Source organism: Papilio polytes, unplaced genomic scaffold (assembly GCF_000836215.1).
Source record: "Papilio polytes unplaced genomic scaffold, Ppol_1.0 DF821400.1, whole genome shotgun sequence".
Classification (NCBI taxonomy): Eukaryota; Metazoa; Arthropoda; class Insecta; order Lepidoptera; family Papilionidae; genus Papilio; species Papilio polytes.
The window spans coordinates 5,692,116-5,710,029 of NW_013527804.1; the positions used below are offsets into that span (position 1 = coordinate 5,692,116).

A 17,914-nucleotide genomic window follows, 5' to 3' on the forward strand; every position below is an offset into this window, starting at 1 on the left:
AATAGCTGTCCGGATGTGAGGTCAGCAGAAGGTCCAACAGGGAAGGTGTATGATCTTCCACATCTGGGATTCGCGTAGGCGAGGTAACCAGGTGGAAAACCGACCATAAGCTATCAAATTCTTTACAAGTATTTTTAGTTCTTAAACGAATTTTTAGGGAAATTACTGTCTCCAAGCCTCTATGACAAAGCGATATTGTCTAATTCTATCTATACTAGTATTATAAAGACGAAAGATTTGTATTTTTGTATGTTTTGAATTAACTCAAAAACTACGGGGCCGATTTCAAAAATCTTTTACCATAAGAAAGGTACGTTATCAGTGTAGTAACATAGGCTGTTTTTTTTATTTTTTAATTTCACGTTGGCAAAGTCGCGAGCAACAATTACTCTTAGATACAATGCATTTGTGTCGACAAATTCTTGAACTCCGCACCTAATAATGTTATTAATAGATGCATGCCGTGACACTGAGCACACTCGGCCATATCTAGGGTTGCCACCTGTTCTAATTTAACCATAATTCTCTTGTTTTGCATGGTTTAAATTCGAACTGTGGCTTTAACATCGATGTCTATTATTTCTCATTTTAATTTCGTCCATGGAGTATTCACAAGTTACTAACTTCACAAGTCACTAAAAGGTTTTTTTATAGTCAGTGTTCGATAGTTTCTTTAATGTTGGTAGCCCTCGCAAAGGCGTGCCGTAGAATTAATTGCACCGCTATCCGTTGACTTTACTAGAATTCAACATTAGTGCCCGTATATAACTTCTGAGAATCAACACTTAAAGTTAAATCCTGCTTGGAAATGGTCACATATAAGAAAGAGGTTTGATATCACAGTTTAAAAGAAAATTAAAAATATACTGCGAAATGGGTCTTTTTGAAGCGACTATAACGCCCCATAAGTCTTAAACAAATAAAACTTAGTTAACTAACTGTTTTCTTAAACAGATGTCGCCCAACCTAACACCATAAATATACGCGCAATGCGTCTTGTAATCACTTACAACTGCAACTCTAGATTTTAATATGACATACTACCTTTCGCCTGCGACTCCTTCCGTCGGGAAATAAAAATAGAAAGACGTCTCTGTGTTCTTACAGACTATCCGATGAGTAGTTAAGATTACAAACTCTAACAATAATTCCATCCATCTAAACTCTGAGTTTCTAAGGAGGCAGCTGTCCCACTATACGCCCTCGCGACTCATATTTTTGTATCTAATCGTACCTACTTTACAATAAAAGAAACAATCAACACACAACTTCTAACTTGTATTTGCAGGTGTAATAAGTAACTGAATTAAAGAACTCACAGAACTGTAAACGGAAAGTTCTATCTGCGAAGAACATCATCCACTTGCCCTTATCCCTTACGGAGGGTCGGCACAGTATGTGCTGCTCTTCCACACATCTCTACCAGCCGTCATATCTGAATCCACTCCTTTCTTAAGCATATCCTCTTTCACCCAATTCATCCATACTTTCTTCGGTGTTCCTCTACCTTTGTAGCCATTCATATTCAATCTTGACACTTTCTGGTTTATGTCCCCATCGTCTCGTTATCATCACTTAATTATCACTTGGGCAAAAATGTTGTCCAAGTATCCAGGGATTATAAAGTCGTGTTTCCATGGATTTACGTAACTGACATTCAGTGTAACCCTTACATGAACTTTCTGTTTATATGTCCACAGTTAAACCTGTATCGGATTTAATTCTTTTATTTTTTTCCAACGCAATGATATCTCGAACCGGTTTTAGTGTATGCTCGCAACAGAAACGATTGGCCTTGGACGACTGAAAAACTGTATAACAATTGGTAAAAAAAAGTGTGTAAATGTTATAATTTAAGTAATTAAATAAATTGTTATTGTTTTTTTTTTAAAGCGTTTAGAAATTGAAGATGTTTCACAGTTCGTCTGTTTTCTTATTTTTTATTGGTTTTATGTCAAAACTAGCTTTCGCCCGCGACTCCGTCCGCGTGGAATTAAAAAAAACAAAACTAAGTAGCCTATGTGTTCTTCCAGACTATCCTCTACGTCTATGCCAAATTTCATCGAAATCCTTTCAGCCGTTTAGGCTACAAACTCTAACATCCATCCATCAATCTAAACTTTCGCATCTATAATATTAGTATGATTAAAAAACCTAATATTTGGTTAAAGTAGTGTGTTGGCAATCGAAGTAAACAATATATAAATGGAGCAGTAAATAGATTTTATTTAAATAGATTGATCTACGCTTCTTCTTCTTTTTATTGTCCTCCGAAGTAGGGCAGGGGGCTCCACAGTGCGACTCCAGTACTCTCCATCCAGGGCTCTGCGTTTTGTCTCAAGCCATGACACGTTGCTATATTTTGGCTCCATATCATATTATTCTCCCAGTTATATTGCCAAAGATTGCAATATGTGGTGTTGATTGAAATGAAAATACTATGAAAACATTCGGTACTTACGATTCTGGATTTATATCTGGGGCTTCCAATCTATCTTGTATTCCAAAAAGTGTTTATTTATCTCTAGCATTGACCTTGGTAACCTATGTGATCTTCCAGATTATGTACTACATCTGTACCAAGTTATATCAAGATCCATTAAGCCATTTCGGAGATATCTGATATCCATTCATCCAAACTTTATAATTATATGATAGTTAAGTTACGAATAGAAATATTCTTCTTACCTAAATGATGGTTTCTTTCGGGTATTTGTTCACATTTGTACAATAATTCTTTATGTTTTTGTTACAGATTAGGGTTCAAAGAACTCTCCGAAAACGAATCGAGACTGGCGCCGAAGAAGCCGCTGCTTCTTTGCCCCTCGAGAAATTGTTAATAATCGCTCCGTGACTGTCAGGCACCAAACAAACCTGCACCGCTCTTTATAAGTCGTATTAAGAAAAACGAAAAAAAAAACTCGAAAAAGTCGTCCAGAAATCCCTCTATCAGTGGCCACGACAGATGGGGTTTCTTTGTTTTAAGATTTATATATGCATATATAAATTGGAGTATTGATCTCTATTCTTACGTCACAATACATATAATTGTGATTAAATTTTTTTATTTTTAATATTAAAGCTTCGGAACTATATAGCGCACGCATCTGAACGTGTATATTGCCCGCTTTAAACACTTTTACACCTATTTTGTAAATATAAATGAAAATATTTAACAAAAACATATTGACATTGTTTCAACGTAACTGTTATACTAGTCATTCATCTAGTTTGTATTTATTTTTATTAATAATCTTATAATTCGTAGAATAAATAAAATATTAAAAGAGTTTTGGAGAAAAGTATATCGTGAATTACTAAAAAAATAATTGCGCGTATCAACCAAAGAAAAAGTGAAAGCGATAAAGAACGCATCGCCCGTACGTCAGCTGTCAAATAAGACGCGAATAGAAAAGGCGGGAACTGTCAAAGATTAAACAGTTACGAGAATAGAGAAGGTAAAAATGCAAGCCCAAATGGGGGAGCTGCAGCGCAGCTACAGGATGCAGGACTTCACGTCGCCCGGCGTCATAATGCGGGAGCGCAGCTTCATACGCCCGCAGTCACACCACAATATGCATCACAACCAGGTAATTGAGTTTTTTTATTACGTAGTTCACAGTCCCCTACTTCGTTCAACCAGGATACCATATTATAACAAAAGAAATTTTATTTAAACTATACCAGTTATGAATTGGTTTCTTTTTGTAAACTGCAAAAAACATCGAAGAAGATAAAGGAGTAATCAAATCAAGTCAGAAAACTAAATCTAACAGGATTAAGGTTAGGTCGTTTATTAAAATGAGTTTTGACATTACAAGCATGTAGGCGTTATACGCAATATAACACCGCCTACGTGAACATCACAAAACTTGATTACCTTAATATTGTCCTTATTCATTAGAATATTATAATTTTGGTTTCTCAGTTAAGGGTCACGTGACTTTAGCGTTCAATTCTCTACCATTTCTATCTCTACCTCTCTCTAACTTTCTCTATATATCTCTTGTTGTTGACTCTACCCTTTTCTCTATATACCTCTTTTAGGTATTGGGGGAAATTTTTAAAAGATATCCTGCCTTCTCCCCCAGAAGTTAAGAGATTAAGTAAGACTTGTCTCACATAAACCCCTCGGTAGACATCCTCGAGTGCGATTATAGAGTCCCTAGATCTCGAGAGGAACACATCAGTTCTCTCTGAACTGATCTTCTGCACCATTCACGTTTTAATATCCGCTGCACATTTTCATAACGTAATTCTCGTAAATGTAGCGATTTGATTTTATACATTCAATTCACATTTGTATATTCAACCAATAATTGAATTACTCGACGCTAGTACTTATAAGTTGACAAGTTATTCCACTTGGCATAACTTATATAATTAAACTGTAGGCGTAATTTTATTAAGACGTTTATTTCATTGCCATAACAAGCATTATGATGTTTTATAACTGCCAGTAACTGATTAAAATGCCTTTGAATACATGTTTATTTAAAAAGAATAATACTTAAAAAAGTCATAAGAACTAAATTGTTTTGGGTTTCAATTGTTAAGGATATAGACATAGTATGAACGAAAATGCAAATAAATATATTTATACAGCCGAGAATATTTATTACTGACTAGCTGTAGACTAGCTTGTCGCGACCCTCAGGAATGAGGAAACGATCCGGAGAGAGAGAGAGCTGTTCCCATGTGGCTCCATCCGCATGGAGTAATAAAAACTTTATTTTATTGTTAACATGTGTCAAATTATCAATTGCAAATGTCAAAATGACATGACATGATAACAAAGCATGGCAACCTTGCTTCCTTCATGTTGGCAGTAACTTATGGTCTCTTTTCCACATTAGGGTTTTTATTCAAAATATTTACCCCCTAAGTTTAATAACGTGAAAATATATAGCCTAAAGCGTGTGTTTAGTGGCTGAAAGTAATTATTATTGCAATAAATAAAAAAAAATACCTGCGTGAAATATATGAAACATAAATATGAGTAATTTATATTCTAGTATTAAATTAGGCGATGAGTCTGAAAGCAGTCATCTCGTTGTGTCCGTCCGCGAAAATAAACTGTGATAATTCCTCAAATTGAATCATTCTTAGAAAACATATACGCGGTAGACGAACGGTGCAAAAAATTTACATTCAAAATGATACTACATCAAACATTACTAAAGATAAAACATAATTGAAATCAAGTTAGTAGATGTGTAAAATGTCAAATTTAAATCTCTTAAACACCGCCATCATTTGCTCACTATTCGTCGCCACTGATGGGCTCGGAGCCTACACTAAGATAGGAGTGACTAAACTCTAGTCAATCATCACCACGGTCAACTTAACATGACTTACAATGACTATATTTCACATAGTACATCATCATCACCCTACCATCTTACAATATGTAAGGTCTTGTAGGTATGCGTTTTTCAAATCGAAATAATTCATCATTTCATTACTTATAATCCAGCGACTAGCACTACGTTAGACACAATGTTTGTAAAACAATTACTTTCAAACGATTAGAACGATACATAACTACTTTAATAACAAACGGTTTCATTACATGTACTAATATAAACTTGTCTTGTTGCAGTTTCCGAACAATGGGAAACGGCGCAGCATGATACTGACGAACGCCAAGGGAAAGCCTACTCTAGAAATCTACAGACCTCCCGGTTAGTATATGTGACAACTAATCTTACTAACGAACATTATAATCCTATTTCCTAAATTTCCTTACATTATATTAATTGGTAACAATCAAATAATATTAAATTTAACAAATAACCTAAAATATAAACCGTTTGAAATAGACATAAGAGAAACTCGTGCGGAAAACTTACTTTTAAAAGTAAAAAAATGATTTAACCTACTTTAAAATATTAATTTAATTTATGATTTAAGAAAATAAGCCGATGAATGGCAGGTTTATAATTTATCAGTTTTTTAAAAACATTTCACCGCGATACTCGTCCGTGGGTTGAATTTGCTGGCAACCATCGCCGAATAAAATTGGCGCCAAAATTAAAAATAAACAAAACAACAAATTTGGAACGCGCCGCCGACAGTCCGATGTTTGTGTCAGTGCAGCGCGAATGTGGACCCTTCTGTTTGTGTTGATGTGTACGAGAAATAAGAAATGTCGAGGTGTATAGTGAAACAGTCGCTGGCGCAGCCGTTAGCACAGCCGCTGGCAGAGGTGGCTGTGCCCCCGGCGGCGCCGCCTGTCTCTCCAGTCACAGTACCCGCCGCAGCTGTTCCCGCGGATGTTCCTATTGTCGTGACTGAAAGTTCAGGTTTCTTTGGTCTTTGTCCCTATTTGCTTTCGTCAGCTTCTTATATCAATGATAAAGATATAAAAAAGTAGGACATGTCATCAAAACGTCGTTTACAACCATTGCAATAACATCCTTTACGTCTTCGTACTTACACTGCGCGATTTTCCCAAAGAAATATGTGATACCCGCACAAGAATTAACAGCATTATATTTTAATGATTGAGAGATATTCTTGTCAGTATTAAGTAACTATTTTATAATTTATAGTAGAAATTAAAAATGTATTAGAGGAAAAAAACGTATGAAGTAGTCTGCGAAGCGTTGAAATTAAAACTAATTAGTTGGTGTACTGACTGGCTGTAAATCTTTATGAAAGTTTGTGCATTTGACCGAAACGCGGCGCTACTGTGTTATACCCGGCTCTACGTCTGCGATAAGATTTCCTTTATTTACACAATTTTGATTGAGACTGTATCATATGGTCACTTCACAACGTAACAGAAAAAATAATAAAAATATAATAATGAGACGCCTATTAAAATAAATTAAAAAAGACGCCTATTAAAATGGTGAATTTAATAGTTAGAATTTCCAATTATCGATTCACATTTTATTTATTTAACCCCTAATACATTTTGAACATCCTAATTTTCAGCACATTTAAACTATTAATCACTTTCTAATTTATGAAACACAAATCTTTGCACTCATTTGTAATCTACCTGTTACACTCCTTTCATTGTTCATTCGCCCACAACCTGTCCTATCACCTCTTCTCTTGACGACCACCGTTGACCGCCAGGCGTCCGCACAGACGGCGTGGCGACTGTCGCTGGGACGACGGCGGCAACAGCTACCACAGGCGGTGCAACCAGCTCCGGTACAACAGGCACTACAACCACGCCCACAAACAAGCTTAATGTACACGCGAAGGAGTTTACTATGGCCAAGCCTGTTGACCTGCATAATAGGTGAGTTAATTTATATCTATACTAAACTTAAAGAGGAAAGATTTGTATTTATGTATTTTTGTATGTGTAGAAATAACTAAAAAAACTACTGGGCCGTTTTTTTTTGCCATTAGAAAGTTAATTTATCTGTAAGTAATATAGACTATATCGTTTACTATTTTTTTAATTTCACGTGGACGAAATCGAGAGCAACAGCTAGTCATATAATACAAGCAAAATATGGCTAATGTGGCATAACAGATCTTAAATTCAGTGACTTTAATAAGAAAGAAAAGAAAATGTGTGTATTGTTATCAAATGTTTCAAATGTTATTCAACCAACGATTTAATTTGAATTAGGTCTCAAATAGTAAGGTTGTAAAAAGCCTGGTTACCATCATTGCATCATAGCAATATTCTCTTTTCTTCTGGTGAAAATACCCTGTGAGTTGATCAAGAGCTTGTAGTCAGTATACAAACAGCCGATGTGCACTTCAACACGATTATTTCAAAACACAAACACGGTGTAAGACGTTTTGAAACTACGCAGATCCTCGTAGTTCGACAAAACTGTATATCAGAGTATGATTTCATTACGCAGTAAAGTATATTTCAGTATAGTGGTCGAGTTCAATGAGGGAAGCACGGCTTGTGGCTTTTGTTTATTTTTAGACACATTCATGAGTGCGGGCAACTTTTCTTTACCTCTCGTAGGTGATGAATGAATTGTTTTTCAGCCTAACAATAAGTGTACTGTGATGCAATTTTGTTGGCAAAAGATGTACCACTTTCGTCACTTCTAATGCATTTGTTTACTGTACCTACTATAGGAAAATGTGAGCAGTTTGTTTCTGCCTACTCTACTTTGTTGTTTATGGAGTTTATCGTGCTTTTGTAGTATAAATAGACGCTAACATAATGAAACAAACAAGTCAAGAAAATGACTTCCAGAAATTGACTTCAATTAAAACACACCTAATAATTCAGTTGTATTATTGTTATTGTTTTAGTATGAAGTATTCACATCTGTAAGGAGTTTCGCTTACAAAGACTGCTTTTGTTCTTTGCAAAATAAACAACGGACCTTGTGAATAACAACCAGAATTAACTTTTAGCGACGTTCCGTTTACAAGCGGTTTTTCACGCTTGACCTTGTGATGCAGATTGTATGAAATACGGGGGGCGGCGGTGCCCGCTGGCACGCCACCAATGCAGACTGAACGGAGAGTTGCCGAGACGTCATGTATAGTGTAATTTGTAGGATTGTTATCATTTAGTCGTCGGGTGTGGTGACGCGAGCACGCCCAACTCGCGCCGAAAGCGGCCTCGTATTCGCGCCTTGGCTGCCATTCTGCGCACGCGCACTTCGCACACGCGCTTCGATACTCCCGAAACAACCCCGACCGCTGTCAAAACGAACGTAATCGAACGAAGCGAAAGTTGTACCTTATGACCGAGTGCGACAAACACATTCTTAATGCAATACTTTTGTAGAATACGTGTAGCTTAATTGCTTGGCTCAGAACGAAGTCTATTTATAAAATGTTGATGCTATGAGCTGAAACGGAACATAAATACAAAGCAACAGATTGCCAAGTTTGTACAGGGATTTTCTAGACGTATGCTGCGATACAGTTTGATGCCGGCTACAGTAAACAGTGCTCTATCTAAATACAAGATAAACACAAATGATTACGACGAGGTTCGTGTGAAGACGAATGCAGTTGCTTGTAAGGATGGTTCGAGGTAGATTCTCCACTTCAGATGTGTGAGTAAATAGAATATGAGGATTAAATTTTGTTTTTCTATAGTTGGACCATGGTTACATATTAAGCGGTTTCCGTTACCATAAATAGTAACATAGAATTTGATGGGTCACATCCTTTGCATAACAATGTATTGTTTACTGACTATTAACTATCTCAATGTACTCTGTGTAATTAATCATTTTGGTAACATAAAGCGGGATATCTACTCTATGACAAATTTTAAATATGGCTTCCGATAATGTTTTCTGACAAGATCAGATTTACTACATACTGGATACAGGATTTGAAATCAAATGAAATAAATGATAAATTTCAGGTCACTGTTTTACTTTGTGATTTTAAACATCTTTAATAATTTTAATTACTTCTGATACGAGAGCGTGGAAACTGAACCTTGGGTGATAAAATACAACAATGTTAATCACAGATCAAACGCGATATTTATGTAACTAGTTACTTTAATAACTTTACAATCTATCTGTAACAAGATATGTTCATAGTTTATTAATAAATTCAAAATTCAAGTCAGACTTCTCACATCCTCTTTAAAAATATTTAAGCCAACCTTTTTACTCTACAACGGTATCTCAGCAGGCGTTCCTTGAACCTTCGCAGCACTTTACTCGTTTAGTAAATGACCCATTATGTTTCTGAAGGAAGTATTCAATTTCTCTTATTGTATACTTGCCATCTCGACATCATACTTATGAATTATAGCTTTCGCCCGCGACTTCGTCCGCGTGGAATTAAAAAAAAAACAAAAGTGATTAGCCTATGTGTTCTCCCAAACTATTCTTTACATCAATACCAATTTTCAACGAAATCCGTTCAGTCGTTTAGGCAACAAACTCGTATTAAACATCCATCCATCTCAACTTTTGCATATATAATATACATAAGTTTGATTAATATCAGTTTGTAATCATTTTACTCGTATAACTAATTTATAATTTATACTATAGTAGCCATAAAGCATGTCTCTATTATAGTTATTCTACGAGTAATAATTACTAACATTTTGACGTGTATTTTTAGACTAGTTTCACTGTTTTTATAAACGACTCTTTAGACATAACAATCGCGTAAAGTTTTCTTGGAATAAGCATTCTCTAAACTTCAAATGTATATCCATAATGTCTCTTGAAAGACTAGTCTCGTTATATATTTTTGATGTCTGCAATTGTTTTGGCTACTTTAGAGATTAATGCGCGGAATAATTATGGTTTATGTATGATTTTCTAGCTATAAAATTAGCAGTTTATATCCCCTGCATTATAACTATGAACTTCAATCTTCTACCGCTGAATATTACGAACTTGGTTGAATTTGTGATCCAATACGCTCTGGGCAGTTTCCGCGGTAGTCAGTGAGTCAGAAGTATTACGTGGACGTAACATGAACACTTCGTATTTAGTTTCTTATACTAGTCCTTGAGCAAATCTCCCCGCGCTTCTGCAAACTGCGCGTGATCCTATTTTATGGCGTTGAATAATGGACAGCATTTTATGCTACGATTTCCGTATACTTAGATGAAACATTTTATTTATATTATAAGGTTTTAGTGTAGGAATTTGAAAAAATGTTTTTTTTTTCAATTAACTTATCTGAAATTCGTATGTGCCATCTTATACAAGCACTAGCTGTTCCCGTGCGGCTTCATTTTGGTAACATTTATTGTTTACATTTGTCAAATTTTCAATTGTAAATGTAAATCCTGGCTTCCTTGATGTTGGCAGCAACTTATGATCTCTTTCCCACATTAGGGTGTTTACTCAAAATATTTAACCCCTAAGTTTAATAGCGTGAAAATATATAGCCTAAAGCGTGGCGTACGTGTACGGCTTTTAATTTAAAAAAAAACAGTTATTCAAAAATATGCTGTAATTGCTGACATCTTAGGCAACAAAGTGTGTGTTTACGCTTTATTATAATAGTATAGAGTATAGAGTATAGAGTATAGAGTATAGAGTATAGAGTATAGAGTATAGAGTATAGAGTATAGAGTATAGAGTATAGAAGTATAGATTAAAGATTGGCAACAAACCTAACATAGTTTAAATTCAATTAATAAGATAAAATACTTGGATACTTTAAGCTGTGCGATACCGAAGTAAAATAAATTGAGTCATAAGCTTTAGTAATTGTCACTTAAAAGGACGGTCGCTTCGTTTGGAATTGATAATTTAAAGACCGTTGACTTCGTTGTAACCATCATGATGTAATTTACCGATTTATGGCAAATCCTCTTTCAAATTATCATGATTCATATGTGTTCGTTTTGAATTCGTGATAAAATTTTTATACAATTTATTATTGGGTTCTTTTTTAAAAAAAATATTATAATATTTTTTTTCCAAGCCCAAGAAATTTGCTCATAAAATTGTTTATCTCTATTACTATATTAGTAATAGAACGGTTTTGTTTAATTTAGTCTTCCTGAAAGCATTAACATATTCGGGTCATGGTGAACATTCGAAAGTTGGGTCAAGGTATCTAATTTAAAAATAAATTGGAAAGTATTCGTCATTTTTATTAAAATTTAAAGTTGTATTTTTCAATTATGTTTATTAAAAACGCAATCAAAGTTGGCTATCGAACCTTTGACCTTTGTTGTGCTGTTTGTAAGATAAAGGCGGAGGGTCCGCGGCAGGAGATGGGTAATTGCCCTCATTTCTGACCCACGTTACATAGCGACAGGTCGGCCCCGCTCACCAATAATGTTCGTAACACCACACACCTGCAGATTGTTGTGTTATGGTTGCATAAGATAACCCTACATAGTTTGTGTACAGGATGTTCATAATTTTATTTGACCGAAATTTAGGGAATTCTATTCCCACAACAGAATCTTAGGCTTTATTTGCCATATTTACGTGCTTGTCGATTTATCGTTTTAACTATGTCATCTTTGCTTTCGCGATTTCGTAACAAACCCGATAAACGAGTAATATTTAAATTACGTACTGGTATTATTGCATGCGATAGTACTTATGAATCGAATAAGGTTTCAATACAATCGGCCAATGCAAATCGTTATTGAAGTGACGCTTCCGATAGTCCGAGCAGTATTTCGTTTGTAATTCGATTGCCGCAGGACGCACGATGCCCAAACCTGGACGAACAATATGTGAGCGGCATGGGACAATGTCTTAACAAACACTGCGTGTATGCGTTTAAAGGATAAAGGATTTCTTGGTGACGTCATCGTTCTATACTATAGGCAAATTAGATTATATGCTTGTGCATAGATTATGCAGAATGACTTATCTATATCTATACTAATATTATAAAGGAAAGATTTGTATTTTGTATGTATTGAAATAACTCAAAAACTACAAGGCCGATTTCAAAAATTCTTTCCCCTTTAAAAAGCCACGGCATTAGTGAGTAACATGGGTCATGTTTTTATCATTAATGGCACGGGGATAAAGTTGTGAGCAAACAGCTAGTGCGAAATGTCGCTGTTGACTAACGTACAGATTTTTGCCGTGTCTATACCTTAGTTTTAGTTACATGTTTCCTACAAATACTTTGTTTTTATGTCAATATAACAATTGCAGGTCAGCGATGAGCGTGGGCTATGCGGGCGTGGGTCTGCAGCACTCGCGGTCGGCGGTGCTGCATGCGCAAGTGCCGCCGCACTACCGGCCCGTGCTGCCGCCGCACGCGCTACTCAACACCACCTCCAGCGGCAATGTGCCGCACGCCACGGTCTGTATGCACAACACGACACGACACGACACAATCATGTGTAGAATTTTCTATTACATTAGAATCATTTAGCGCTGAATTTGATCACAGGACTGGAGTAATGTAAACTGGAGAGATTACACCGAGAAGCGATATAATAGATGTTTTCTATAATCGTGGGAATCTAAAATGTTTATTTATATTTCCACATTACAAGGGTACTTTTAATACTTCACTGAAATTCCATATCTACTTCGGTTATGCCATGTGTATCATGTGATATCAACAACGTAGTAATCAAATGTTTTGTTTGCAAAAGATGAGAACACTCTGCTTTCCGCCAGTTAACAAAATTTTGATACAAACAAGTGTTTCAAAATTTAAATGACATCCCAATATAATAGGAGTAGTAAGATATCTTCAGGATTTTATTCCAATAGGTTTAAATTGACTCTAATAGTTATGTAAATAACAACCTATATGTTTTGATAGTTGTTTAAGACGGTAGTGTATGTTTTCAGGTGGGCCCCCGCGTGCATTTCAAGCTGCAACCGCAGCAGCTTGACAAGAAGAAGTCGCCGCCGTCGTCGCTTAGCAACGGCAATGGCAAGAGCGTGCGGCCGCAGTCGTTTACTCCGGGCCTGAAGCGCTCCAAGTCTCTCACTTCAGCCGACACGCTCGCCAGCGGCATGGCGGCGCTCGGCCTCGCGGCAGACGCCGGCGACCTCGGCGCCTTCCCCCCCGATATACAGGAGTGCATCGATAAGGCGCTTGATGGTGAGATTACTGTAGAATTTATGGTTTATTTTATTTCTTTCAGGAAACTTGCATAAGGCTGTAACATTTTATGCCAGGTGCAGGCATGACCCCAGCTACGTTTACAGAACATCTAATAAAATTGTTGCAGTTTTAAACACTTAAAAGTATAAATATCTTTTTTACAACGGAATTATTTATTATACTAGCTTACCTCTGCGACTATTAATTAATAACTTTTAATTACAATGAAAAGCTTAGTAAGTCCCCTAACTATCCTTCTAAACCATTTTCGTCTGTGCATAATTTTATCGAAATCCGTTCAGCACTTTAGGCTACAAACTCATAACATATAGTAACATCTATCCATCTAAACTTTCTCATTTGTATTAACTAGTAAGAATTAGTGAGATATTAAGAGTGAAACACTTTCCAAAGGTGTTTTATAATGACAAAGTCCATAACGGTAAAGAAGCATGTTTGGTCGTCAGATCCGAACTCGGTGGCGGCGCGCACGCTGATGGAGGCTGTGGGGCACCTCGTGTCGCGCGCGGTGGAGTCGCCGCGGTACGCGCTGCCGGCCGCGCGCCGCTGCATCGCTGTCGTCGAGCGCGAACACGCCGAGACCTTCCTGGAGTCGCTGCTCAACACCTGCCAGCAGTGCTATCACGACCGTGATAAGGTATACACAGAAGATAGGTGTGTGGTGTAGTGGAAGCAGTTCTGCGTTTTGTCTGTTGAGTGTGTAGGAGGCCTAATTTTAGTCCTTTTCCCCTCCCATCTTTTCCTCATAAATGTGAAAGAAAAGTGGATTTGACGGTGGAGGAGATGGAGGATAGAATAACTTTATGTGAATCTCCTTCTCTATTGATTAAGAATAGAGAACGCATCTTCTATTGTAGATGTCTATGAGCAACAGTCGTTTCGCTTTCTCGGCGAATTCATATGTCTGCTCGCTGTTTTGCCACCTTATCATATAAAAAACAAGCGTTGCCAGGAGAACAGTTATTTCTAGTCACGCTCCCTCTAGTTCAAAGTTTGATATACCAGCTGCTGGGCGCGGTGGTGGGCGGCGGGCGGCCGCGGCTGATGGCGTTCCTGTCGTTCCTGCTGGAGATGTACTGCCAGCTGCGGCGGCGCGCCATCCACCGGCGCGGCGCCAGCGCGCAGCCCGGGCAGGTGCTGCTCACCCTCATCTGCAAGTGCTGCGAGGACTGCATCCGGCAGCCCGTGCCCTCGCCCAGCGACGTTAGTACTGCATCTACTGCTATGTTATAACATTTCAATGAAAAAAATGTAAAAGCATAAAAATGCTTTTATATTTTTTGCTTTCGCACTATTTTTCGGAGTTATGCTATAACCCACATAAAAAATTAAAAAAATACACACAGACGAATTGAGTACCTCCTTCTATTGGGAAGTCGGAAGTCCACTATCTTTGACCCGCGACTCCGTTTGCGTGGATTTAAAAAAATCATATTTATATCTTCTTCCAGGCTATCCTCTACATTTATAACAAATTTGATTAAAATCTCTTCAAAAATTTAGGCTATAACTATAAGAAACATCCATCCAATCATCCATGTAATAGTTCTTCAGTTTTATCCAAATTTAAAAGAAACGCATTTATGACAGTTTTTCAGTTATACCCTGTTTTCCGTTAAATGAATGTGTCGTGTTTCCAGACGGAGAACCTGTTCTTCGTGCTGACGTACATCGGGCGCGACCTGGAGTCGCAGCTGCCGGGCGACCTGGAGCGCCTGCTGACGGCGGTGCGCGACGCCTTCCTCAACACGGCCGCCGCGCCCTGCATCCGCCGCACGCTGCTGCAGCTCATCGAGCTGCACGCCTCGCGCTGGCAGCTGCCGGGCTGCGCCGTGCTCTACTACTACCCCTCCTCCAAGTAGCCCTCCTCCTCCCTCTCCACCCCCCACAGTACCAACCTACCACTAAGTACCCTCATTGAAAACCAAACTAAGTGCCCCCCCCCCATGGTATGACCCTCGTACTAAGTACCCCGTGATAAGTACCTCATACTAAACCCCCCATGATTAGCCCCTGATACTAAAGCCCCCTCAGTAAACACCCATGATTAGCCCCTAATACTAAACCCCCCTTAGTAAACCCCCCTGATTAGTCCCCCCCCTCCCTGGTAAGTCTCTTGTACTAAGTTCCCTATAGTAAGTCTCTTAATTGTTTTCTGTTTGTCTCTCCCGAAGTCAATTGTTCTTTGTCTTCCATATAAAAAAATACAGTGTCCTAAAATTTAGTTTTATAATCGATTTAAATATTGATAATTTTATAGATATATGCAAGAAACATTTAATAATTACTGATGTAAAAAAATGTCGAGTATAAAATTGAATAGGTCATGTACAATGTAATTGTTACATATAAATGTTGTATGAAATATCTCTGCTAGAAGTAATAAATTTTATAAAGTGTGTATTAAAGGAAAATTAGCATTAAAATCGTAAAAAAATATACTAAATCCGTATATGAGAATTACAAGTCATTGTATTTGTGAAGGGCTAACTAAATTATTTTTAATAATCACAAGAGTTTTAAAAAGTTATAAAAAATCCAAATAGAAATTTATGTTTAGATATTGCCAGCTATTTAATTTAGTTTCAAGTTAAAACTCAAAACAAATGTAAAAAAATTGTACAGTAATTTTTGCATGTTAAGAAAAATAACGGAATGAAATTGTTGATTTGTTATTGAATTTTTATCCTAGCAGTATCTGACATTTATGACGTAAGCAGTGTTTTAAAAGTTATTTTATCTCGCTTTTAATTGATCCATATAAAATAATAGTAAATTAAGTTAGGAGCAGATCAATTGGTGCATGTAAGCAATTGTTTTTTTCTTAAATTTAATATTTTAAATAAAAAAATTAAGTGTAATATATACTGGCAACACTATTTTGCATAGCAGTATACTGCAGATAAAAAACGCTGTAAATAAAGTTCCTGAGATTTTATACTTTTATAAAAGGGATACTCTAGAAGTTAGAGGGCGGGTAGTTGACGCGTATAGGTTATGTTATTTTACAAAGGTTACAAGCATTTCTTATCGAGTGTTTGCTTTCATTTGGGTTTTGTTGTGATGTCGGTAGTGTCTAGTTGGTATGTCGTAACTAAGTAAGGACGTACGGCAACTTGGCAATATACTTAGAGTGCCTTTATGTTGTACATTTTCATTTGATGCGTCCAAGTTTAAGTAGTTGAATTAAAGGGTGCTAGCTAAGGATTGTGGTGACCACAATCTGTATCGGCTCGTTTATCAGCTGAATGCTGCTACGAAGTTATTATCAAGCATTAGTTAGAACTAGAATAGTATTATCTGTGGTTAGAACTAATGTATGATTTGGTATTTAGCTAAGTAATATTAAAGGATGCGTTCAGACTATGTGGGTTTTTGTGATTATCCAAGTGTTTTCTTAAAAATGCTTTAAAAGGAGTCATGGGTTTGAACAATGACTGATGACTGACAATGTGGTCGTAATATGACAGTTAATTGTCTTGAAATGCGAATTCAAAGCCAATTTGGACGCATCCTAAAGCTTGCTTTGTAGCGTTTCCGTAGGCAGCCAGTTAGAAATACGATAATGAAAATGTATTTAATTATACCTAGTGTAAGGTGCGTTATTGTAGTTTTACGAGCGGATTTTGCCTCGAAAGTATTAAACAGTACGTGTAAAATAAGTAGTTGTGGACAAATCAACGATGTACATTACTGTACGATCTTCGCATAGTACTTGGTGCATTGTACCCTTTGTCGGTTCTAACTTAGTCGTTCGTCATCACGTAGGGCTAACACTTAGTTCTTAGCTGTTTAGCTATCCCGTTTATGGGAATTTTCGTCTAAAAACGCTTAACACTTTGCTTTTTATATATTTTTGCAAATGGCAACATTCGTTTTTGACGATATGTCACAGATTAATGAAATGTGTATTGAAATGGAATTTAAAAACATAATTTTTTGTTGTCAAATATATGCTGTAGTTTTAAGTTTCGTTCAGAGATTCTTCTAGAAAAATAACAGTTTATATGAAAGTAAAGTTTGACTGATGTCGTATGCGGTATTATTTTGTCTTTTGCTTGTGATATTGTAAGTTAAGTTTGTAGTTTCCGATTTTCTCTGTCCTAACCAAAGACTGTATTGATGTGGAGACTCCATATAAATGAATAACAAAATAACTCTTCTTGTTGAAGCCGGACCAAATTGTTTCGAGTGTATCTCTGCTCACTCCACGGACAGAGCTGCGTATGGTTAAGAACTTGTCTATCAATATTGTAAGTTCATTAACCTAGTTGTAGAATGTTGTGTGATCAATATATCAAATAATAAAGCTAATAATAATATTTAAGAATTTCTAGACGTATGTAAAAAAAAATGTTAAAAAGACCATAAACTTTTCGTTATTTCACTTTGATAGCTGTATAAGGTTATGGTATGT

The 17,914-nt window shown here is 36.6% G+C and overlaps 1 protein-coding gene across 3 annotated transcripts in view; it reads left to right on the forward strand.

Moving 5' to 3' along the window:
• LOC106108864 overlaps window positions 1-15,590 on the forward strand; it is a 23,291-nt gene extending 7,701 nt beyond the window's left edge. Inside the window, exons 3-10 of one of the 3 annotated variants that reach the window (XM_013290160.1) lie at window positions 2,756-3,590; window positions 5,603-5,684; window positions 7,090-7,258; window positions 12,567-12,717; window positions 13,218-13,473; window positions 13,944-14,134; window positions 14,503-14,700; window positions 15,138-15,590. In XM_013290160.1, the coding sequence (XP_013145614.1) occupies window positions 3,465-3,590; window positions 5,603-5,684; window positions 7,090-7,258; window positions 12,567-12,717; window positions 13,218-13,473; window positions 13,944-14,134; window positions 14,503-14,700; window positions 15,138-15,359 (1,395 nt within the window). In that variant the 5' untranslated portion in view covers window positions 2,756-3,464 and the 3' untranslated portion in view covers window positions 15,360-15,590. Of the gene's footprint in view, window positions 1-2,755; window positions 3,591-5,602; window positions 5,685-6,055; window positions 6,306-7,089; window positions 7,259-12,566; window positions 12,718-13,217; window positions 13,474-13,943; window positions 14,135-14,502; window positions 14,701-15,137 lie in introns of those variants that run through there. The other 2 variants (XM_013290161.1, XM_013290162.1) reach the window with 2 other exon arrangements.
• The last annotated feature ends 2,324 nt before the right edge of the window (window positions 15,591-17,914 follow it).